Raw genomic sequence first — 25,544 nt, forward strand, 5'->3', positions numbered from 1 at the left:
TACGACTTGTGTGTTACCAAGACCTGGGCTCCTGACAGCGAACCCTTCCAAACTGCTGATTTGCATTTTGACAGGTCTGTAAAAGAATAAATTGTGCTTGAGCGATTCATACTCCTACTGCATTTAATCAAAACCCTCTTCCCACAATCTAGAACGTACTGATTAGGACGTACTGGGCTTTCAGTCCTCCAGCCATTTAAAAAGTGGGTGATAAATAGCCTGGGAGGAGGATGAGAAGAAAGGCAGGGGAATGCATGTGCAGGTTTGCATTTGGCAGAGTTTCCCGCATCTAGGCCTAGGGGACTTTGAGAGGAACGCCAAATCCTCATTCCATGTCAGTCTTCCTTTTTGAATTTGTACATAGAGCTCCCGGGTTTGTTCTTCGCTGAAAGGCAACACTGTCTGCTCTCTAATTCAGCAAGAGGGATGACTCAAGGTTAGATGTTCCCAGGGCTGCCATAAATGGAAGGAGGCAGAGCATTTCCAGCTTGGTTTGGGGATTCTGTTCTTTGCTGCTTGTTCTACAAACACAGGCAAGTCTGCACTGAAGGAAGGAAAGCCAAAAGAAAGGGAAGGCTGGTGATGGTGGGGTGCAAAAGCTCTTCCTCAAGGAACTGAAAGAGCCAAAATGCCCACTTTATTCCCCATACTGTGAGCTTTGTGGGACTGGAAACCACCAAAGAGGGAAGGAGCAGCAAAGAGACAAAGGCATCCTGAAGCAAATTAGTGCCAGATCCCCAAACTAAGGGGCCACTTAGAATAATTGACTTGTAGAGCTGGAAGGGACCCAAGGGACATCTAGTCCAAACCTACGTAATGCAGGAACCATAGCTAATCACTTAATTCAGATCTCCATAAGAGAGAGGGTTATTATCACATTTGTATACGAGTGATGCAATTGAGTTCTCTGGGCAGCTTTCAGACCATTAAAAACCTAAATAGCATTAAAATGATTAGAGAAAAGCTTTTGGGCATGGGTGAGAAAGACCCTCCAGCTGTTGTCCAGCTCCCACCCCCTGTGCCAGGGTGAGCAGTTGCCAGAGATGATGGGATCTGGAGTCTAGCACCACCCAAGAGGCCACCAGCTCTCGGATACAAGATGCTTCTGGACAGGACCTTAATTTGCAAGTGGGTCTTCTGAGATATCGTAAATGAGCTATTGGCAAGAGGTGTTTTTATTATTGTTGGATTTTCCATAGAAAGGGTAACTCTAGATTTTAAAGGGAAATACGGGTTATAAAAATATTTTCTTGATGGCACTGGTGTCACATGAATGCTCCCCTCCCCCCAAAAAAATCTGTATCCATGAGCTCTAATTCCACAAGACGGCCTTGTCTAGGTTCATCTATCATCAAGATAAAATGGCAACAAGGGCCTCTGAGAGCATCTCTTCATCTGCCAATGTGTTTGCTGCCCTCAGCTTCTTAAGGAGGAAGGGAGGAATATACATTTAATAACTAAATAATAAACTACATATGTCATTTAATTCCATTTATAAGGTTTGCAGGACAATACCCAGCTGAACTGATTTTTTTAAAAATTAATATATGCATTCAAATAAAACCTGCATTCAAATAAAACAAAAGAATAAACTGATAAATATAATAACATGGCAATCCAGCGGCGGCAGCAGCAGCAGAGAGCAGTTCTTTTGCTCAGGCTTCATCAAATGCTTGAAGGAAAAGACTTGAGGTCACACAATCAATTAGCATGCGAAAGAGTTGTTGGTTCCTGGAATTAGCCAGACAAATCACTCCGCCTGCTGAGAACAGCTATGTCTTCCAGGACAATTTCCATGCTGAGGCTGGACAAGGTTTTCCCTATGTTGTTGTAGGGTTGTCATATTCCCTCTTTTCATGGATAGAATCATCATAGTGAACCATAGTGAAAAGTAAAAAAGGTAAAGGTAAAAGACCCCTGACAGTTACGGTAAGTCCAGTCACGAACCACTCTGGGGTTGGGGCGCTCATCTCGCTTTACTTGCCGAGGGAGCCGGCGTTTGTCCACAGACAGTTTTTCCGGGTCATGTGGCCAGCATGACTAAGTCTCTTCTGGCGAAACCAGAGCAGTGCATGGAAACGCCGTTTACCTTCCCGTCGGAGCGGTACCTACCGTATTTTTCGCCCTATAGGACACACTTTTCCCCCTCCAAAAATGAAGGGGAAATGTGTGTGCGTCCTATGGGGCAAATGCAGGCTTCAGGAGAGCCCCACCGCCAGCCCCACAAGCTCGGGGGACAGCGGGGAGGCGGAACGCCGCCATCCCGCTGAACCCCAACCTGGTTTGCAGGCTGGCGGCGGGGAGAAGTGTGCTTCTCCCTGCCGCCAGCCCTGCAAGCTCGGGGGACAGCGGGGAGGCGGAGCGCGCCATCCCGCTGTCTCCTGACGTGGTTTGGAGGCTGCCGGCGGGGAGAAGCCCCCTTCTCCCCACCGCCAGCCCTGCAAGCTCGGGGACAGCGGGGAGGCGCAGCGCGCCATCCCGCTGTCTCCCGACCTGGTTTGGAGGCTGGCGGCGGGCTTCCCCCTCCCCCAGCTCCGCAAGCTGCCAGAGCGATGCCGAAGCTGCGCGCAGCTTCAGCATCGCTCTGGGACCCGTTCTGGGAGAGGGGGAAGCTCGGGCTTCCCCCTCCCTCAGCCCCGCAAGCTGGCAGAGCTCTGGGACCCGTTCTGAAGGCTGGGGGAGGGGGAAGCTCCCAGAGCTGCCTGTTCTGGGGGCTGGGGTCAGTGGAAGCTCGGGCTTCCCCTTTATTTCCCCCCCCAAAAAAAATCTAGGTGCGTCCTATGGGCTGGTGCATCCTATAGGGCGAAAAATACGGTATTTATCTACTTGCACTTTGATGTGCTAGGACCGAACAACGGGCGCTAACCCCATTGCGGGGATTTGAACCGTTGATCTTCCGATCAGCAAGCCCAAGGCTCAGTGGTTTATACCACAGCACCACCTGCCTTAAAAGTAGAAGTTGGCAAATGTGTCCTCTTTTTTGCTCTTCAAAATATGGCAACCCTATCAGAACATAAGAAGAACTTGCTGAACTAAGCCTGTGGCCCATCTTGTCCAACCTCCTGTTCTCCCAAGGGGAAACTCACAAGCATGACCTGAGCACAAGAGCAGCACTCGCCCTCCTGTGGTTTCCAGCAACTGTGATTCAGAAGCATTTACTGCCTCCAGTCATATAGGCAGAGCAGAACCAGCATGATGAGTAGCCGTTGATTGCCTGTTCCTTCATAAATTTGTTCAGTCCTCTTTGAAAGCCACCCAAGTTGGAGGCCATTACTGCCTCCTGAGGGAGCAGGGTCCATAGTTTGACCATGATCTGTGTGAAGAATGACTTTCTTTTATATTATGTTTATTTCTAGAGTGCTCTTTATACTAAAGCATCCCAAGGCAGGATGCAACGCAACCCTCTTCCCTTAAAAAAAAAAGGAATACAAATATTAAAAATAATGTGATGTAGTTTATTAATGTTTGGGCCATTCACAATATTTAAAATAATTAAAAGCCATACACGAACCAACACATTTCCAACATGGTGCAGCCGTGCTCCATGATCATTCATGGGCTCCATCATTTCCACAAATCCCTAAAGAGCTGAAGGCCTCTGTTGCTCTGCTCATGCAACTTTGCTTCATTAAGGTGGTGGTTTTAAATGCTAACTAACACCTAACAAGTTGGGAAGATGGGCATGTGGTGCATTCTGACTAGAGGCAGTCTACCTGCCTGACCTGGCAATGACTCACTGCAGGGAAGACTGTGGCTTTCTGGAAAGATCTGCCTTTTCTGCAAGAGGACACCTGCTGAGCTGCTGCGAGTAGACTAGACTGAGTTAGATGGCCCAAGGATTTAAAGCAACTTCCTCTTCCATCAACTTAGACAAGGCTATAAATGGCTATGATCAGAAGCAGTAATGCTTATAAGTACCAGTTGCGGGGAAACCAGGAGGGAAGAGTGCTCTTGGGGTTGGATCCTGCTTGTGGATTTCCCATGGGGGCATCTGGGGTGAACAGTGTGAAAACAGGGTGCTGGACCAGATGGGCCATTGGTCTGATCCAGCAAGTTTCCTTGTTATAGAAGACCTTTTAGCTGGGAATTGAATCTTGGACCCTACGCAGGCACATCTCTCTCCTTTGCCAGGCCCTCTTAGAATTGGGGTGGGGGGACTCAGCAGCACAGAAAAAGCATCTCTCTGCCCATGGGCACCCAATGCTCTTTGGCCAAAGCCTCAAGGTTCTATGCTTGCCTTACCATGAGGCTTGGTGGTGGTGGTTTTAAAAATGGAATGTCTCCTTGTTAAGAGGCTTATTTCATCCATTAGATCTAATTTAGCCTGTCTGGATTTGCAGTTTGTTAAGCCACCTTCCCGTAGACCTGATTAGGCAAGAGAGCAGCTCTGGCAGAAAGCCAAGGCAGCTGGTGGCAAGAAGCCATCTTCACCTTCAAAGGTCCTGGAGACCTACCCAGAGTAAAATGGGGACAAGAGAGAGTTGTCTGGGACTGCTTGCTAGTTAAGGGATTCTCTGCTTGCATTGCCTAGTGGTTAGAGTGTTGGACTAGGGCCAGAGAGACATGGATTTAAGCTAGGTAACAAACCTATTCTGTTTGCAATCACCTGCTGCCTCCTCCCCTATTGAGGGGGCTTCTGTGATCTCACAGAGATGCCACAAGCATTCTAATTACTTTGAGAGATTGGCGGGGGCGGGAATGGAGCATAGGATGTCAAAAGTTGGTGCCACTGCTGTAAGAAAAGTGAATCAAGTATTTTGGCTATGGGAGACCTTCTCTGGGACAGAGGCAGGGGGAGCTGCATGGGTGAGTGGAAGGTAGGAGGAAGGCAATGGAAACTATTTCACAGGGTCTGAGGATGGGAGAGAACTTCTGTGCTGCAGAAGGGTGGGGTGGGAGGACGGAGTAATGCAAGAGCCAGCAGAGAAGGGGCACATCTGAGTGGTAGGGCATCTGCTCTGCATGTAGAATGTGCCAGGTTCAATGCCTGCCATCTCCACATAGCTCTGAAAGAGACTCTACATGAAACCTTAGTAAGCTGCTGCCACTCAGTGTAGAGACAATACTGAGCTAGATGGGCAAATGAGGTAAGTTCCGATTTCTATCAGCCCTTCCTTCCGAAACAAGGAGTGGAATCTGACTTTGTTTTGAAGGGAAGGGCTGCATCTCAGTGGTATAGAATCTGCTTTGCATGCTGAAGGCCCCCTCTCTGAAACCCTGGAGAGCTGTGACCAGGCAGTGCAAATAACCCTGAGCTAGCTGGCTCATTGGCCTGACTCTGCATAAGGCAACTTCCCATGTTCCTCCTCTGGAAGTTCCAAAGGCCAAGCCAGGGGGGCTGGTGTGCCTGATGGGAAGAAAGAGGCATGGAAGGACAAGGAAGGGCAAGTTCTGTATTAGTCTGTTTAAAAGCAACTTCCCAGATCTAAGCCAGCATTTACCAACTAGGAGCTTTGGACTACAAATCGCATCATCCCCAGATAGCATGATTCTGTTACCTGGAGCTGATGGAGTTTGTATTTCAAACTATCTAGAGGGCAACTAGGGTGGTGTGAGAAATACAGAATCATATAATGTTTGGACAGTTAAAGAAACATTACATTATTTAACATAATTTTATTTTTTTTCAGCACTGCTTCAAGGTGTCACGATGCTCTGAGGCTTTGAGAGAGCAACCAGCCTGGCAGAGAGGCAAGGCTCCTCTCTTTGGTCCCATGCTTGCAGCCTAACAATTACACCTCATCCAGCTATTAAATCCTGGTGGTGGTGGTGGTGGAGGAGGAGGAGGAGGAGGAAAATCAGAAGCACATGGCATTGCATGGGGCTGCAAGAGGGATCTTTTCTGTTTTTGTCTTTTTGTTTTTTGCACAGCAGCTTTGGAACAGGAGCAGTCTATCTGAAATGCCAAGATCTTGGACTTTCAAGAGCTTTTTTTTTTTGCAACAGGGCTCAGCCGCTCTTGATTCTCCCTGGCAGCTGCGGATAGGAGGCGGTGATAAAACTCTCAGAGACATAGAGAAATGCTGAGATGCAGCACTTGCAACAGCAAGAAGCTAGTGCTTCATAATCTCTGGGGCCAAGACCTCCATGACTGACTTTCAGAAGAGTCACTCTTGGGACATGCAAAATCTTCATCTTAAAGGTAAAGGGACCCCTGACCGTTAGGTCCAATCGCGGATGACTCTGGGGTTGCGGCGCTCATCTTGCTTCATTGGCCCTTTCTTCCTTTCTTTAACAGCAGCTTAACCCCGATCGACCACGAGAAGCAATGCAGCTTCCAGGGCACTCCACACACCCCTCCCCTTCCCAGGCAGCACTAGGAGCCCTTGGAAACAAGGTTCATTAACCCACAAGGCAAAAACCATCCGGATTCAATTCTGAGCGCGTTTTCTATTTCTCCTCTCATCTTCCTGCTTATTAACTGCAGAGCGAGATTCTCTGTGGGCCTCTGTCTTGAGCGCTTGCTTTAATAGACTCCGTGGCATTTGCTCTTGCATAGGCTGCCCCATAATGGGGAGGAGGCCAGCCAGATGTATTGGAGAGCAAAACTCATCCCTCGCCTCACTGACTGCATGTCAGGGGCACTGCCAATTCCCTCTTGGCCACGCAGAGACCTCTTTTTTGTGTTAATTGCTTCAGATGCTTCAAAGCTCCATGTCAGATCTCTCTTGGAGGCAGAGCGCTGGGTTTCAGTGGGTCAAATGACACTCCAGAGTCCAGCTCCTGTAGATGAGCAAGCAGTGAAAGAAAGGTCTTTCAGACGGACGTCGAGGGTGTTTTCAAAAGACGAGAGCCATGCTCTTACTTTTAAAGAATACTGTATGCATTCGTAGCAAAATGCTCATCACTTAGGAGGGTGTTGTGTGGTGAGACAAGGAAAAGTATAACTTGGAGATCTGTCTGCTTCAGTTACCGTACATTAGCCAATACTGTACTCACAAAAGATAAATGAAAATGATTTAAAAATATGTGTGAGGGTTGGCCTAACACTTTTCCTGTTTCTTCGTCACACTAAGACTGTGAGAGAATGGTGGGATTGTTGGGGGAATTGGATTGCATGGCTGTAGATAGAAATATGCTAGGAGAAGCAGCCATTGTAAGTTTGAATGAATGCTCCTTATTTATTTGGAGAGTGTGGGGGAGGGGTAGCATGGGCTGCCAGGGTGATGACCCATGGCACATTTAGGGGGGCGCTGGCAGGGCAGCATGAGGAGGATGCAACAGCCACACACCCTTTGACCCCAGCCTCGCAAAGCAGATTGGGCCTGGCTTTGCGTTGGTGGCAAGAGTGTCTTGCTCCTCCCCCCGGCCAGCCCATGCCCACCCCAGGCACCATGGAGACCCACTCCCCCATTGGCCAGGCCACAGCAACTGCCAAGCCCACCTGGGGACCACCCTCTCAGGACTATCCAAGTTCCTGCCCAACGTTTTCAATTTGCATTTCTTTCAGAAAAGTCATATTATCATAGAGCTGGAAGGGACCCTGAGGGACATCTAGACCAATCCTCTGCAATGCAGGAATCACAGCTCTAGTCCTCCTTATTTATTTGGGCAGACAGATTTATTTCTGGCACTCAGAAAGGGGGCAGGGGTAAAACTGGTAGGTTCTGGAAAGATTAATTAATTGACAAACCTGGCAGATTCTGACTGGTTTTGAGAAAACCAATTACCCCCCCCCCCCGCCCCCAGAACAAGCTTTTACTGTCTTTTGCACATTGATGGAAGAGGTAAAGTTCCTGGGGATGACTGAGCACTGGACACTTTATTTTAATGCCTTATCTACATTAAACTTTTATTTTATTGTGATTACTGTAGGTTTTTGGAATTTCATGCTGATTAAACAAAGCTACCTCCAGTATACCCCTGGCACCTGTGTCTGCCACATCTTTCCCAGCTTCACACCTGTGAACAGGTGAGGTTCTATGGCTCTTCTGCTTTATTTCACAAAAGGTCTGCCTTTAGGTGTAACCTGCTTCTTAGGACCAGCTACCCCACAGTAAAGTCAGCACAGCTTTAGACAGGCTGTCAAAACTTTTTCTATTCTGCAATTAATCCTAGTCTCCTTTGATAAAAAAAATACTTGTTCTTGTTCTTAATCTTTTTTTATTATGTTCTAATTTTTTAAGTTAAATTCTGTGCTTTTTAATTTATCAAATTTTGCTTTGGAAATCATTTCTAGCAGATTTGAAATAATAATAGTAATAATAATAATAATAATAATAATAATAATAATAATAATAATAATTTTTTTTTTATACCCCACTTATCTAGCTGGGTTTCCCCACCCATGCTGGGCGGCTTTCAACAGAAGATTAAAAACAGAATAAAACCTCAAACATTAAAAACTTCCCTAAACAGATGTCTTCTAAAAGTCGGGTAGTTGTTTATTTCTTTGACATCTGATGGGAGGGTGTTCTACACGGCAGGCGCCACTGTAGAACACTTCTTGGCCCTCTTCCTGGTTCCCTGTAACTTCACTTCTCTCAGGGAGGGAACCGCCAGAAGGCCCTCGGAGCTGGACCTCAGTGTCTGGGCAGAACGATGGGGGTGGAGACACTCCAGGTATACCAGACTGAGGCCGTTTAGTGCTTTAAAGGTCAGCACCAACACTTTGAATTGTGCTCGGAAACGTACTGGGAGCCAATGTAGGTCTTTCAAGACCGGTGTTATGTGGTCTTGGCAGCCACTCCCAGTCACCAGTCTAGCTGCTGCATTCTGGATTAGTTGTAGTTTCCGGGTCACCTTCAAAGGTAGCCCCATGTAGAGTGCATTGCAGGAATCCAAGTGAGAGATAACCAGAGCATGCACCACTCTGGTGAGACAGTCTGCGGGCGGGTAGGGTCTCAGCCTGTGTACCAGATGGAGCTGGTAGACAGCTGCCCCAGACACAGAATTGACCTGTGCCTCTATGGACAGCTGTGAGTCCAAAATGACTTCCAGGCTGCGCGCCTGGTCTTCAGGGGTGCAGTTACCCCATTCAGGACCATGGAGTCCTCCACACCTACCCGCCTCCTGCCCCCCAAAACAGTACTTCTGTCTTGTCAGGATTCAACCTCAATCTGTTAGCCACCATCCATCCTCCAACCACCTCCAGACACTCACACAGGACATTCACCGCCTTCACTGGTTCTGATTTAAAAGAGAGGTAGAGCTGGGTATCATCTGCATATTGATGAACATCAAGTGATCTCTCCCAGTGGGTTCATATATATGTTAAAATGCATGGGGTGGGGAGGACAGAACCCTGAGGCACCCTACAAGTGAGAGCCCAGGGGTCTGAACACTCATCCCCCAACACCACTTTCTGGAAAGCAAGGTGAACTGACCTGTACAAACAGGCCATAAACAAAAGGAAATCACTGCTTCTGATTTAAAGGCATTGCTGGAAATCTCAGGGAGAAAGAAGAGGCTTATGATGATCTCATCGCAACCTGTAGTGGGCAGGTGAGATGATGCTGAAATCTAAACTGTCCCAGCCATGCTCATAGCAAGAACTTTCTACAAACCACCCAGACAAACAAAGGATTCAGTGCCCAGAGGCAAGCTAAACCAGAGGGCTAATTCCTTCACTGATACACCATCGTCACAGGTTGAGCTATGGAATACACCAATTTTGGGGGGATGCAGAAGGATTATTATTATTAATTATTATTCCTTATTGAGAATGTCTGCCGGAAGGAGAAAACGAGGTGCAAAGAGCCAGAAGACCATTATTGAGACTCACAATTCCTCTAAAACAAAGAATCGGCAGAGAGCCAACGCCATCTGCTCAGAAACAGAGCGGGTTGAGGAAACCGAGGAAACGGAGCAAATAGAACAAACAGTGAGTAACAATGTTGGGGGAACCTCACCCCCCCTTAAGGAGGATGTCAATGACCCAACCCCCCCTCCTCCCAGAAAAAGCTAATCCGTCCAAGAGGGCAAGATTAGCTGCTCTCCCTGTGCAAAGGTCAGAGGGGGCAGGGTTTCTGTTGAGTCAGGTGATTAGCTGTGGGAGGAGCTTATCAGAGCTTGCAGGGCAGCGGCTGAAGGAGGAGCAAAAGGGTTTTCTCGTGTGTGTGTTTATTTGTGGCTGATTAGCTGCTCTCCCTGTGCAAAGGTCAGAGGGGGCAGGGTTTCTGTTGAGTCAGGTGATTAGCTGTGCACAGTTTGATCCATCTTTTAGATTTAGGGGAGCTAGTCTCAAACGTTTGTTGGGGGAGACCTAGGTTTTTTTTGGGGTGGGGTTCACGCTTTTTAAGATGGAGGACCACTGTAGCCACCCCCAACGACACGTTTTCAAGATGGAGGGTGAGGGAACAGCTGCAGTCGCCTGCGGTTCCTGCGCAATGTTTGCCATCTTGCCAAAAGTTGCAGGCAGCTTTACCTGCAGCAATTGTATGTTGATTGCCCTCTTAGAAGACAAAGTCCAGCAACTGGAGGAACGTGTAGCTATGCTCCAAAGAATTAGAGAGCTGGAGCTCTTCTTGGAAGCAACAGAGAACACCGTCTCCACCAAGGAGGAGACAGGGGACACCCCTGAGAAGGAGGCTAGTTCACCAACACAGGTGCCAGATATATGGAGAAACGTGACTCAAAGAAGTAGGAGGCCCAGGGTTCGCTCTGATTGTTTAGAAATACACAATCGCTTTGAAGTCCTCTCCCCTAGCATGGAAGACGAATAACAGACTCCATTTGAGGATCTCTCCCTCATTACAGTCGATCAGGTATATGAAGACGAGCAGCAAAGTCAGTCCTCAGGGAATGTGCAGGCGACCTTGGAACGGACAGCTCACGGAACAACCACGACCAAACCTAAGAGGAGGCGTGTAGTGGTGATAGGGGATTCCCTACTGAGGGGAACAGAAGCAGTGATCTGTGGGCCTGACAAGATGTCTCACTGACAAGGTGTGCTGTCTCCCCGGGGCTAAGATCCAAGATGTAACTGAATGACTGCAAGGAATCATAAAACCCACTGACAAATACCCCTTCCTCTTGGTTCATGTGGGAACCAATGACACTGCAAGCAATAGCCTCCAGAAGATCAAAAGAGACTACGAGACTCTGGGCAGGAAATTGAAGCAATTAAATGCACAAATTGTCATCTCATCTGTCCTCCCAGTTGAACGACGTGGCCCAGGGAGAGAGGGAAAAATAGTGGAAGTGAACAGCTGGCTTCGCAAATGGTGTAAACAGGAACGGTTTGGATTCTTAGATCACGGACTGCAGTTTCTTGAAGATGGACTTCTGGCAAGCGATGGGCTGCACCTCACAACGGTTGGGAGGAATGTTTTTGCCAAAAATCTCAGAAACCTCATCAGGAGGGCTTTAAACTAACTAATGTGGGGGAGGGAGACAGTGCTCCTGAAGGTAGGAGTCTATCAATTGATGAAGATGATCATCCAAATGTCATAGACCAATTGGAGCAAACAGCACGCAGACCTAGTGGTGGGAGGAAAAAATCCTTAAATAAGAGACACGGGGGAATGATTAATGGACTTCAATGTCTGTACACTAATGCGCAAAGCATGGGAAATAAACAAGATGAGCTTGAGCTCTTGGTACAGCAAACTAAAGATGACATAATAGGCATCACTGAAACCTGGTGGGATAAGTCCCACGATTGGAATGTAATAATGGAGGGATACAATCTATTTCAGAGAAACAGACCAGACAAGAAAGGAGGAGTGGCGTTATATGTCAGGGATGTGTATACCTGTGAAGAGATCCAAGATTTAGAACCTCAAAGCCAAAGTGAGAGCATTTGGGTCAAAATTAAGGGAGAGAAGAATAACAGAGACCTCGTTGTGGGAGTTTACTATAGATCCCCAAGCCAAATGGAGGACATAGATGATGCCTTCCTGGAACAGATGGCCAAGCATGCAAAAGGAAGGGAGATAGTAGTAATGGGGGACTTCAATTACCCGGATATTTGTTGGATGTCAAACTCAGCCAAGAGCATAAGGTCAAACAGATTCCTCACTGGCCTTGCAGACAACTTCATTGTCCAGAAAGTGGGAGAAGCAACAAGAGGAACAGCCATTTTAGATCTGGTCCTAACCAATGTTGATGACCTGGTTAGTGGGGTAGAAGTGGAAGGATCATTAGGCGCGAGTGATCATGCTCTTCTGAAGTTTACTATACAGCGGAAAGGAGCAGCCAAGCATACTAGGACTCAATTTCTTGACTTTAAGAAAGCCGACTTCATAAAACTTAGGGAAGTGCTGGGTGAGATCCCATGGACAGTAATACTAAAAGGAAAGGGAGTTCATGATGGCTGGGAGTTTGTTAAGAGGGAGATAGTAAAAGCACAACTTCAGGCAATACCAATGAGACGGAAACATGGAAGGTGCCTAAAGAAGCCAGGGTGGCTATCTAAAGAACTTTTAACTGAGTTAAGATTAAAAAAGGATGTGTACAAAAAATGGAAAAGGGGGGAAACCACCAAAGAGGAATTCAAACAAATAGCCAGCACATGTAGACACAAAGTCAGAAAAGCTAAAGCACAAAATGAACTCAGGCTTGCTAGAGAGGTTAAAAGCAACAAAATAGGCTTTTATGGGTATATCCGTAGCAAAAGGAAGAACAAAGAAACAGTGGGGTCACTCAGAGGAGAAGATGGTGAAATGCAAACAGGGGACACAGAAAGGGCTGAACTCCTCTATGCCTTCTTTGCCTCAGTCTTCTCCGATAAAGAAAACAATGCCCGACCTGAAGAATTTGGAGCAAATGATTCAGCAGAGGAAACACAGCCCAGAATAACTAAGGAGATAGTACAAGAATACTTGGCTAGTTTAGATGTATTCAAGTCTCCAGGGCCAGATGAACTGCATCCAAGAGTATTAAAAGAACTGGCAGATGTGATCTCAGAACCACTGGCAGTCATCTTTGAGAATTCCTGGAGAACAGGCGAAGTCCCGGCAGACTGGAGGAGGGCAAATGTTGTCCCTATTTTCAAAAAGGGGAAAAGAGAGAACCCAAATAATTATCGCCCAGTCAGTCTGACATCAATACCAGGGAAGATTCTGGAGCAGATCATTAAGCAAACAGTCTGTGAGCACCTAGAAAGGAATGCTGTGATCACCAATAGTCAGCATGGATTTCTGAAAAATAAGTCATGTCAGACTTACCTGATCTTGTTTTTTGACAGAATTACAAGCCTGGTAGATGAAGGGAATGCAGTGGATGTAGCCTACCTTGATTTCAGCAAGGCATTTGACAAGGTGCCCCATGATATTCTTGTAAAGAAGCTGGTAAAATGCGGACTTGACTATGCTACCACTCAGTGGATTTGTAACTGGCTGACTGACCGAACCCAAAGGGTGCTCATCAATGGTTCCTCTTCATCCTGGAGAAGAGTGACTAGTGGGGTGCCACAGGGTTCTGTCTTGGGCCCGGTCTTATTCAACATCTTTATCAACGACTTGGATGATGGACTCAAAGGCATCCTGATCAAATTTGCAGATGACACCAAACTGGGAGGGGTGGCTAACACCCCAGAGGACAGGATCACACTTCAAAATGACCTTGACAGATTATAGAACTGGGCCAAAACAAACAAGATGAACTTTAACAGGGAGAAATGTAAAGTATTGCACTTGGGCAAAAAAAAAATGAGAGGCACAAACACAAGATGGGTGACACCTGGCTTGAGAGCAGTACATGTGAAAAGGATCTAGGAGTCTTGGTTGACCACAAACTTGACATGAGCCAACAGTGTGACGCGGCAGCTAAAAAAGCCAATGCAATTCTGGGCTGCATCAATAGGAGTATAGCATCTAGATCAAGGGAAGTAATAGTGCCACTGTATTCTGCTCTGGTCAGACCTCACCTGGAGTACTGTGTCCAGTTCTGGGCCCCACAGTTCAAGAAGGACACTGACAAACTGGAACGTGTCCAGAGGAGGGCAACCAAAATGGTCAAAGGCCTGGAAACGATGCCTTATGAGGAATGGCTAAGGGAGCTGGGCATGTTTAGCCTGGAGAAGAGGAGGCTAAGGGGTGATATGATAGCCATGTTCAAATATATAAAAGGATGTCATATAGAGGAGGGAGAAAGGTTGTTTTCTGCTGCTCCAGAGAAGCGGACACGGAGCAATGGATCCAAACTACAAGAAAGAAGATTCCACCTAAACATTAGGAAGAACTTCCTGACAGTAAGAGCTGTTCGACAGTGGAATTTGCTGCCAAGGAGTGTGGTGGAGTCTCCTTCTTTGGAGGTTTTTAAGCAGAGGCTTGACAACCATATGTCAGGAGTGCTCTGATGGTGTTTCCTGCTTGGCAGGGGGTTGGACTCGATGGCCCTTGTGGTCTCTTCCAACTCTATGATTCTATGATTCTAAGATCCGCTGCCCCAGACTTCTTTGATAATCCACGGGATCCGCCCAGGGGAAGGTTGCTTTGCCTGGGGACTTAAATATTGGTTGATTTATACTGAGTTTGAGAAAAAGAGGCTTCCTCGAAGACCTGTGGCATGGAGTGGGGTGGGAGGAATGTGTTCAGGGCATTTGTGGAGCTGTTGATCAACAGGTCCTATTGACAGTCGCCTTGGGATGTTACCAGTATTCCCAAAGTACGAAGGCACAGAGATGAGTTGGAAAGGACTCAAACGGTAATCTGGTCCAACCCCTGCAATGTAGGACTCACAGTTACAGAATTCACAGCAAAGTTTCTCCTGGCAGCATTTGTGGGCAGATACTTTCTATCCGTAGTTAAAACTACCTGCAGGTAGAAATGTAGCTGCTGGAATCACTCCAGCCACATCAAAGGCTATTTTGCAGAGACAGTTTACAAGCCTGAATGATCATGGGGGGAAAGTACCTGGCCTTCTCACATTTGGGGGGGGGGTGGTACTCAAGGCTATTGTGAGGAGGTGCCCCCAGCAATGACCACTCCCAATTTTGACCTCTTCTTTACCCTTCATCCTTCATCTTTCCTTTTTTTTTACCAAAAGAAAACAGCAGAGGCTACAGCAGTCTGAGTTTTTTGACCAGGAAAATCCAGCACATAAAAGAGGGGTAGATCTGAAGACACAGGTTCAAATTTCACCCATTAAGTATTTTGGAGGAGTTGCCCCTTCCAGCTCAAAGAGAAGAGCAGTGGGGGAGGGGAAGATAAATTTGCAACAACAGGAATAGGCACACTTTCCCACCTTACTGAAACAACTTCATGGTGCCTACCAACACCTTAAAAAAAGCAGCACTAGGAGTAGGAAACCGACTTAATTATTCAATGCCAACTTGAATAAAATATTGGGGGGCCCAAGTAAGCCCTACCCTGCATAATTGACCACCTGATGCAATGCATGGATACCATTTGAATCACAATGCCTATCAACTTTGGGGGGGGGGCTCACATATTTTATTGGGGGAGTAAAGACCCCTCACCCCCTAGGGGTTGGCTCCTATGTCAGTGCATTTGAATTGCATTCAGATGGCTGCCACCTCCTCCAACCACCCCTCTCTTAAGATTAGCTCCATGGTTTCTCCATCAGCCATCCCCCCCCTTGTTTACCACCTAGGGACTAGAGTCTAGCCTGAAGAAGAGTTATGGAGGACTAGTAAGTTTGGTGGTTACTCTAACAAAGGTCATTGCCCTATTATGGATTTTGGATTCCCTCACCCCCTTCATGGGCCACCTTTGCTTTTCATCTTGTTAGGAATATCTGCTTCCTCTGTCTTTCTCTATTTGGCCAGAAAATGATGGGGAGAGTGGAAATCATTGTGGTTGACACACTTCAGAGAGCTTGGCAGGACAGAAGACGGTTTTACTTATTTAATTCTGAAATTGGGCTCAGTTAAACCTTTCTAAAGGAAAGGAGTGGCACTCTGGAATACTGATGACATGACCCTATGTCTACTCAGAAGAAAATTCTATTTATTTCTGTGAAGGCTTACTTCCAAGTAAGTGTGCATAGGAAGGTCAGTTTCTAAACATACACACAGTCCTGAACCCCTCCCTCCCCAAAGGGGGCACATGTAGGAAGGAAGAAAAACAATATAACCTTAACATAAGCCCTGCCTTGTGACCCTAGACCAGGGGTCAGCAACCTTTTCCAGCCGTGGGCCGGTTCACTGTCCCTCAGACAATGTGGGGGGCCGGACTATATTTTAGAAAAAAAATGAGCGCATTCCTATGCCCCACAAATAACCCAGAGATGCATTTTAAATTAAAGCACACATTCTACTCGTGTAGAAACACCAGGCAGGCCCCACAAATAACCCAGAGATGCATTTTAAATAAAAACACACATTCTACTCATGTAAAAACACCAGGCAGGCCCTACAAATAACCCAGAGATGCATTTTAAACAAAAGCACACATTCTACTCATGTAAAAACACACTGATTCCTGGACCGTCCGCTGGCCACATTGAGAAGGCGATTGGGCCGCATCCAGCCCCCGGACCTTAGGTTGCCTACCCTGCCCTAGACCATTGGTCTTTCTCGCTCTTTATTGTCTATACTGACTGGCAGGGCCTCTCCTGCTTTTCAGGCAGGGCTCGCTCTCTCCCAGCCTTACCTGTAGATACTGCCAGGGATTGGACCGAGGACCTCCTGCCTGCAAGGAAGATGCTCCGGCTTGAGGAGCCTCCCCTCCAGCAGCCCAACTGGGACAGCCCCCAGAGAACCTCTCTCAAAAGGCAAGCCGCTCTCCTGATTAAAAAAGCGAAAAAGCAAAAAAGGGGCTGCCGGGAATTCCGAGTGTACCCAAGTGAAGAGCAGGCCCAGGAGCGAGGCGCCCCCGTCCTCGCCAGCCTTGCGTGGCATGAGATGGGACCGACCGACGAGGATGGGCAGCGGACCAAGCGCGGGGGCGCCGGGCGGGAGCGAGCCTGGGATGGAGAGAAGGAAGGAAGGAAAGGAAGCCGCCAGGCGCTTGCCTGCCTAGTCGCCGCTGATCTGTTCTCCTTCCTGGCGGCGCCCCTCGTCTCATGGAAGCCCCGAGCGGGTTGTTCCGAGAGGGCATCGCGCGAGCCATTGATCTCCAGCGTGTCAGTGATGGAGGCGGGAGAGCAGAAGAAGCGCCTGGCCGGAGCCTTGAGCTTGGAGGCAACATCTAAGGAAGTTTCCTGGCTGAGGGCGGCTTCGTGCGTTTCTCGTGCGGCGGCGAGCGCGGCCCTCCAAGCATCATGTGGCCTGGAGTCCCGCGGGCGGCAGAGGAGAGAGCGAGAGCCCAAGGCTCGGAGGGGCAGCAAGGAGGCAATCGGCGACTCGGCGGACTCCACTCCGCCGCCTCTCTGCCCACACTTCCGTGGGAGGCAGGCAGCCCCATTGAAATCAAAGTCAACCTGCGCTGGATGGAGCGGAAAGCCCCGTCCCCAGCGCTGCTTCTGCTCAGCGGTAGATAGTCCGCCTTGCAAGCAGGTCTGCGTTTCAATCCCCAGCACCTACGGGCTCAGTTGGGAAAGGCTCCTGCCTGAAATCCTGGAGAGCCGCTGCCAGTCAGTGTAGGCAGTACTGAGCTAGATGGACCCACGGTCTGTCTGGGTAAAAGTCAGGTTCCGATGTTCAAACCAGCCCCGTCTCCAGCTGCTTCTGAGGTATAAGGTAGGAAGGGACTTCAGACCAGAGGCATCCCCACTTTTAAGAGCCAAGTGCAGAAGTGATGGAGGGAGGGGGGTTGCTGCGCCCACTGCACGCCTCCCCTCCCCCTGCTCCTGACGGGACCCCCAGCAAAGTTGTTCCCAGAAGCTGCTCAGGCTTCTGTCCGGCCTCTGTCCCGCCGCGGGCAGCGGACACACGTCCGCACACACAGACGCAAACGCGGGCGCAGCGCGAGCACTCCGCCTCTTCCCCCAGTTTATCCTTCGCTTGTCCCAGTTCAAAAGGCAGATATGGGGTGGGGCGCAATAACACCCCCCCCATTGCACCGTGTTGGAAGTTTGAGCGCCAGCTTGCAAGGCGGGGGGGGGGGGGGCGAAGCTCCAGCGGACAGGTAAGCGGCGAGTGACTCCTGAACACCCCTCCCAGCACAGCGCTGCTCCCCAATGGCAACGGCACGTCCCCCTTCCTCGGGGACAAAGACCGAGCAGAGAAACGGGACCCCCCCTCCCTTCCAAGCCGCCCTTCTTCCTGGTTCGCAGGTCCTACCTTGGGGGCGCCTGGCCGCGTGGGTGCCCAGCAGGAGGAAGAGGAGGAGGAGCAGGGCGAGCCCTCGGGGGGCCGGCATGGTGCTGGGTCCCGGTCCCGGTCCGGTTCGAGCTGCTGCCCAGCCCAGCGAACCGCTCCCTCTCTTCCCAGCCTAGCTCGCTAGTGGCGGCGGCAGCGACGAAGTCCCTCCTTTGCAAATCGGCGCTGGAGCTGCGAGGGGAGGGGGGAAGGAGGGAGAGAAGGAAGGAGGGAGGGAGGGAAGGAGGGAGGGGATTATCAGGGCTGTAGATCTGCCCCGCCTTTTGCCACCCCAACAGGAAAATACCTCACCCGCCGCTCGATGAGAGGCTCCAGGATGTAATTCCAACCCGCGACCCTCTTTCTCCCAGTGCCAGGGCGCACAGTTGAGGAGCAGGGGAAGCAGAAGCCGAGGAGCGCCTCTGAGCACGTGCAGAGTGCCTTTCCCTCGTGAATCATGGCAGGAGACTTAAGTCCTCCACGAAGTTTTCTTTTGTCAGTCCGAAGCGTCTCTGAAACCTCGTAAGACCCGCACACCATGTCCACAAATCCCTCCGCCCTATTGATCGCCAGACCATGTCAAGCTCCGTACATCTCATGAAAGGACGCGTGAGCTCCAAGGACCTTCAGCGGAGACCCTCTCCGACCACCCGCCACTCAGGGAAATCCAGCCTCGGTCCCACCCAACCCACTCGCTTCCCCGCCGCCATATCCCTGTCCAGAGCATTCAGTCAACATCGAGGCGCTGCTAAAACTCCCGAATGTCCTCTGCGCGGCGACCCGAAGCGCAATCCTCTGACCCCACCTAGCCACCCAAACTTAGCCTAGCCCCCTGTGACCCCGCCTAGCCCCCCTCGCCACCGCCGCAGAGCGCTTACTCTGCAACCAGGTTGAACCCTTCAAAGGCCTCGAACGGTGGGGGGCGAACCCAGGACCCTGAGATGAGTCTAATGCTCTACCGACCAGAAGCCCCTTTTGCGAAGTATCCTAATGACACTCCACACACACGGGGGGGGGCGGGGTCCTGAGAGTCCAGAATAAATGCTGCAGGTCTTTTACAACCCATGTATTACCCCAACTGTTCAATTGATGTTATCTAGGTAGGCAAATTCATGGAGGAGGAGAGGACTATTGGTGGCTCCAAACCAGGATGGCTCTGCACCTGCCTCCCCAGGCAGGGATGCTTCTGAATCCCAGTTGCTGGAAGTCACAGGAGGGGAGGAGGCTGCTCTTGTGCTCGGATCCTGCTTGTGGGCTTCCTAGGGGCACCTGGTTGGCCACTGTGAGAAGAGGAGGCTGGACTAGGTGGGGCACCATTGGCCTGATCCAGCAGCCAGGCTCTGTTTATGTTCTTATGGAATCTGCTTTCTCCAACATGGTGCTCCAAAGTGGGACTACAGATCCCATCAGTCCAGCCAGCACTGGACTCAGCTGGTTGGGGCTGATAGAAGCTGTGTCCAAGAGATCTGGAGGGTACCAGGTTGGGGAAGACTGGCACAGATCCTGCCCTGTCTGTTTCTGGGCTGTGTTGGATCCTACACTATGATAATAGGTGTGAAAGCAAATCCCTCAACAATGTGATCTGACACGTATGATAATGGTAGCTATGTTGGCACTGCTGTCTAATAAACCTACTGGATTAAAAAGAAGCAGCAGCAATTATGCTGACTTTGGTTACCTCAGCAACAGTCATCACAAAGCAGTATCACCCAGGATATCAATATAAAAGATGAGTCAAGAGAAGAGACAGCTGAGCTGTTTCCCAGGCAGGGAGGGATTCCCTGTTCTTGGGTTTCAGCAAAAGTGTGTGGCTCTTGCACTCTGCAAATGGCGGAGGAAGAAGTAAAGCTGCATGTCTACATGCTCAAAATCAGGTGCATTGCTAGGTATATGAAGGACTTAAGGAGCAGGCCCATGGTGCATATTTGTATCTAATTTGCATGTGCTGATTTGTATGTGTAGGTGCTGCTGGGCAAAGTTAATGGGGCTGTGACTGGGGGTTCAACAGCATCACTCTTTGCATCCCAAGATGTTGGTTTTTTAAAAACATAAGATCAGGGCAGGACCCATGATCTGCTGGACACCTGGCTACACCCAAACTGAAATCCCTGGCATCTAATTGCTGGTGGTGGGGGAAAGTCCCAGGTTGCAAAGATCGAATAACCTCTCTGGTAATTTCCTGTGATATCGCTTTATCTGATATATGCCTATTTGACTGCTTTGAGCTGAGAAACTGGCCCTGTTACAGGTGCCACATAATACTTATTCTGCATTTGGAAGAAATCAATATTTTAGTGTGGCAGCACCAGCTCTTTGGAACTCCCTGCATATTGACACCAGGCTGGCACCTTCACTGTACTCTTTGGCACCTGCTAAAAACATTTTTGTTTAGACAAGCCTATACAGACATGGAGAAGGCTGGTGTTTTTAGCCTGTTGTTGATTTTACCCTTTGAATGTTTTAAAGAGTTACTGATCATTTCATTGTTTTCATTGCCTTGCATAGGCACATGCTCTCTGAAAGTTTGTTTCCATTCATGTGAACCTGCTCAGGTTCTGAGATCTTGGGGAAGGCCCTTCTCTTGGTCTAGGGTGCTCTTGGGCACATTTGGTGGGGAAGCGGGAGAGGGCCTTCTTGGTGGCTGCTCCCAGGCAACTTGGGAACTCCCTCCCAAGAGAAGCTACTAGCCCCCTTCTTGCTGTGCTTTCACTGGCAGGTGACATCAATATCTTCCTCTTTCATGAGACCTTGGATAACTGATTGAATCATAGAATCATAGAGTTGGAATAGACCACAAGGGCCATCGAGTCCAACCCCCTGCCAAGCAGGAAACACCATCAGAGCACTCCTGACATATGGTTGTCAAGCCTCTGCTTAAAGACCTCCAAAGAAGGAGATTGCATTTAGTGAGGCCCCTGCTGCCATGCTGTTTTTGTTGTAATTATCCATATGTGTGTGTGTGTAATTTGTGCTTAATTGCTTGTTTCCCCCCTCTATGTTTAGCTGTTTTTATTTTATCTGTAAGCCACATTGAACCCTAATCTGGTGAAAAAGCATTATTATTATTATTATTATTTCATTCTCTGTGTTTCATTCTCTCCTTGGGGCTTTAAAAAAAATAAATTTTATGAAATAAGTAAATGCTGCAAATAAATTTCCAGTGAGGCCTCAGCAGCTGGCCAGTTGTGTGCAGAGCCCAGGCAGCCCAGTTCTTATACACACACCAGCCTCTGCCTGCTCTTGGAGACACGTCATGCCTTCATCAAGCAGCAGCTCTTCTCTGAGCTGCAGGGGCTCTGCGTGTCCTTTGCTAAAATCCCTGCTGACTCAACTGGGAGGACAGAGCAACACAGAGAGAGAGGCAATCGATAGCTGGGATGCAGCAAAAGATGGGCTTTGTTGTCCCATTTTTTTGTAGGCCAAATTGTCTTGCTGAGGAAAGCGCTTGGGATTTGCCAAGGAGGGATGCAGACATCCTGCCAGGGTCACTGCTGCCATATCAACATCTCTTTTTTGTTAACACACTGTAAAATAAAATGAAACAAAACCTCTCCTTTCACTCCAGTACTTCTTATGTTGCTCATTCATATCCTGTAAACAAGTAAAATAATACAGGTAACAGTATTTTATTTTGTTTTAAGAGCAGAAAACATTAATGTCACTGTAGCAGAGGCACATTGCATCTCTTAAGCTAGGGACGGGGAACCTTTTCCAACCTGAGGGCCACCTTCCCTTCTAGGTGACTTTTTAAGGGCCACATGCTGGCAGTGGGAGGGGCCAGAGGCAAAAGTGGGTGGAGGAAAGAAGTATGCTCATTTCTACACACACGGTGGCATCCCTTTCTAGCCTCCACCCAGCAAGAAGCACAATCCGAGTTCCAGGACCCATTTATGCATGTGTCCTAGTGGCAGAGTGTCTGCCTTGCATGCTGAAGGTCTCGGGTTTAATCCCTGGTGTCTCCAGGTAGGGCTGGGGAAAGCTCCTGTTGGAAACCCTGGAAAGATTATGCCAGTCAGAGTAGACAGGACGGAGCAAAAGAGGCCTATGGTCTGACTTGGGACAGACAGCTTCCTGTGTTCCTATTCTAGCCAAGCAGCAACTCTCAGGAGAGTACATAGAGCAAGGCCAGGGAGGGGTCTAGCTTAGGAAGAGTCGTGAGCCAGATAGAAATGGGGGCCCAGTTAAGTTTTCCATCAAGCCAATAAAGAGCCCCAACGTCATCAAAGAAGCCTGCTAAAGTTTTTCAGAGAACTTACATCTGTGTTAGTCTACTGCAGCAAAAGCATCAAAGAATACCTTAACACCTGGTGGGGGGGGGTATGCCAAGTTTGGGGACCTGATAATAAATCTGCATCTGATGAAGTAGACTGTAGTCCAGGGAAGCTGATGCCATAATAAATGTGCTAATCTTAAAGTGCAACAATACGCCTGATGGTTTTTGCTGCCAGAATGAGTCTCTTGCCATTGGCCTGTATCTTAGCTTCACTTGATTCGCCCACAGGCTTGCCTTCAAAGTGAGGAATTTCTCTCTTGAGGAGCATTGTGGCCTCAGGTGGGAGTAGGATCTCAGAGTGAATTCATATGACCAGGTTGCGGTTCAGGGAATGATGCAACATGCACTGATAAATCTAGTTCTCTCTCATTTGCCCAGTTTGCCCAAGAGATGCCTTGTGTGCTCCATACCTCCAACTGGAGCTTCTGAGACCCGCCTTGCACACCAGGCTGTGCCTTGACAGCACTTTAAGGTTTGTGCCACTTTTGCAGGAAATGTATACTTTTTGTGACTTCTGCAATTTCCATTTTGTGCTGTGCATGTCCCTGCAAATTCCCCATGTTTTCTCCAACATGATCTAGGCTAGGTTAGAACTGGGTCACTAGACTCCCACCCCACTCACTGAGGATGCTTGCTCACCTCTGGGCCCAGCTTGTGACCACTTTCCATCAGATTTCACTATGGTTTTCCCTCCCCACTCTTTATTATCTTCTCTCTAGCATTGTGTGAGTTACACTTTTCTTTTTAAGAACATCTTGCTTTGTTTTTTCTCTTGTTTTAAGTAGTGGTGCCATTTTGTTTTTCCTTTCCTGAAGAAATCCATAGTCTTGAACACATGTTTCCTGGCTCTCTGCTCTGTGACTGCATATTTTCAGAGCTCCTGATGACTCAATTGATTCACCTGTAAAAGGCCTGACAAGAAATCAAACATGGTGCTTGTAAGTTTTTAGCAGGACTGCCTCTAGATCTTGCTTTAAGACCTTGCTTTAAGAAATCCTTTAAGTCCTCCCTCTCCTTTTCCCACCAAAGTGTGCATGAAGCAGGCAGAGTGCACTTGACTCCTCTTTCCTTTTGTTTCTAACTTAAAGCTTCTGAACTATTCCTTTGCAATGGATGCAGAAGCCAGTCCAAGAACTCTGCAACTACACAGCAGCCTCCAAGAATTTTGCAGGGCTCAACCCAATAGGTCTCATCCACCAGGCAGCTCTGGACAAAGTCTGTACCCCTGTTCTCAGTGTTCCCATCTTCTTTCTGTGGGATCCCCAATGACAATGTAGGTTCCTGTAGCTCAGTCTATTCTGCACGGACTGGCAGCAGCTCTCCAACCCCTCTAGGATATGCTTCTGGGCACTGCCCTGTCTGCAGGCAGGCAGGTGTTCAGCCACCAAGCTCTGCCCATGAGGTCTCCCATTCTTGTTTTCTCCACCTGGATAAACAAATGAACTCCATGGGTGAACATCCATGGCCCTGCCCTTTGTGACAAAGGCAAATAAGATGAAAAAGACTTTGCATGTGGGGAAGACCTTTCCACAGATCTGTCTCTATCATCATCTATCATCTATCTATCATCTATCTATCTATATCTATCTATCATCTATCTATATCTATCTATATCTATCTATCTATCTATCTATCTATCTATCTATCTATCTATCTATCATCTATCTATCTATCATCTATCTATCTATCTATCTATCTATCTATCTATCTATCTATCTATCATCTATCTATCTATCTATCTATCTATCTATCTATCTATCTAATCTATCATCTATCTATATCTATATCTATATCTATATCTATATCTATATCTATATCTATATCTATATCATCTATATCTATCTATCTATCTATCATCTATCTATCTATCATCTATCTATCTATCTATCATCTATCTATCTATCTATCTATCTATCTATCTATCTAATCTATCATCTCTCTCTCTCTCTCTCTCTCTCTCTCTCTCTCTCTCTCTCTCATCTATCTATCTATCATCTATCTATCTATCATCTATCTATCTATCTATCTATCTATCATCTATCTAATCTATCATCTATCTATCATCTATCATCTATCATCTATCATCTATCATCTATCATCTATCATCTATCTATCAATCTATCATCTATCTCTATCTATCATCTATCTCTATCTATCTATCATCTATCTATCTATCTATCTATCTATCTATCTATCTATCTATCTATCATCTATCTATCTATCATCTATCTATCTATATCTATCTATATCTATCTATCATCTATCTATATCTATCTATCTATCTATCTATCTATCTATCTATCTATCTATCATCTATCTATCATCTATCTACCTATCTATCTATCATCTATCTATCTATCATCTATCTATCTATCATCTATCTATCTATCTATCTATCTATCTATCTATCTAATCTATCTCTATCTATCTATCTATCTATCTATCATCTATCTATCTATCTATCATCATCTATCTATCTATAATCTATCTATCATCTATCTATCTATATCTATCTATCTATCATCTATCTATCTATCTATCTATCTATCTATCTATCTATCTATCTATCATCATCTATCTATCTATCTATCTATCATCTATCTATCTATCTATCTATCATCTATCTATCATCTATCTATCTATCTATCTATCTATCTATCTATCATCATCATCTATCTATCCATCTATATCTATCTATCTATCTATCTATCTATCTATCTATCTATCTATCATCTATCTATCATCTCTATCATCTCTATCATCTATCTATATCTATCTATCTATCTATCTATCTATCTATCTATCTATCTATCATCTATCTAGCTATCTATCATCTATCTATCTATCATCTATCATCTATCATCTATCTATCATCTATCATCTATCTATCTATCTATCTATCTATCTATCTATCTATCTATCTATCTATCATCTATCTATCTATCTATCATCTATATCATCTATCTCTATCTATCCATCCAGCTTAGGCCAAGGCTATCTGAAAGACCGTATTCCCTCACACAAACCTGCCTAGGCACTGAGATTTGTTTTTGTTTTGGGGGTGGGGGAGGCCCTTCTTTTAGCTCTGCCACTCTCTCAGGGATGCTCACAGGGGAGGACCTTCTTAGTGAGCTGCTCCTTCCTTCCCTCTTTGCTGTCTTTCTGCTGGCAGGGGAAGACCTT

The 25,544-nt window shown here is 47.4% G+C and overlaps 1 protein-coding gene across 5 annotated transcripts in view; it reads right to left on the reverse strand.

Moving 5' to 3' along the window:
- The window catches only part of SEZ6L (seizure related 6 homolog like), a 149,813-nt gene extending 131,527 nt beyond the window's left edge, over nucleotides 1-18,286 (reverse strand). For 2 of the 5 annotated variants that reach the window (XM_077919995.1, XM_028709548.2), the window contains exon 1: nucleotides 16,500-16,595. Coding sequence is in view for 2 of the 5 variants with exons in the window: in XM_028709549.2 (XP_028565382.2) it covers nucleotides 18,071-18,149 (79 nt within the window). In the remaining 3 variants the exon portion in view is untranslated. Of the gene's footprint in view, nucleotides 1-16,499; nucleotides 16,596-18,070 lie in introns of those variants that run through there. The other 3 variants (XM_028709549.2, XM_028709550.2, XM_077919996.1) reach the window with 3 other exon arrangements.
- Nucleotides 18,287-25,544: the final 7,258 nt, after the last annotated feature.

The sequence above is a fragment of the Podarcis muralis genome, chromosome 16 (genome assembly GCF_964188315.1).
Source record: "Podarcis muralis chromosome 16, rPodMur119.hap1.1, whole genome shotgun sequence".
NCBI classification, from domain to species: Eukaryota; Metazoa; Chordata; class Lepidosauria; order Squamata; family Lacertidae; genus Podarcis; species Podarcis muralis.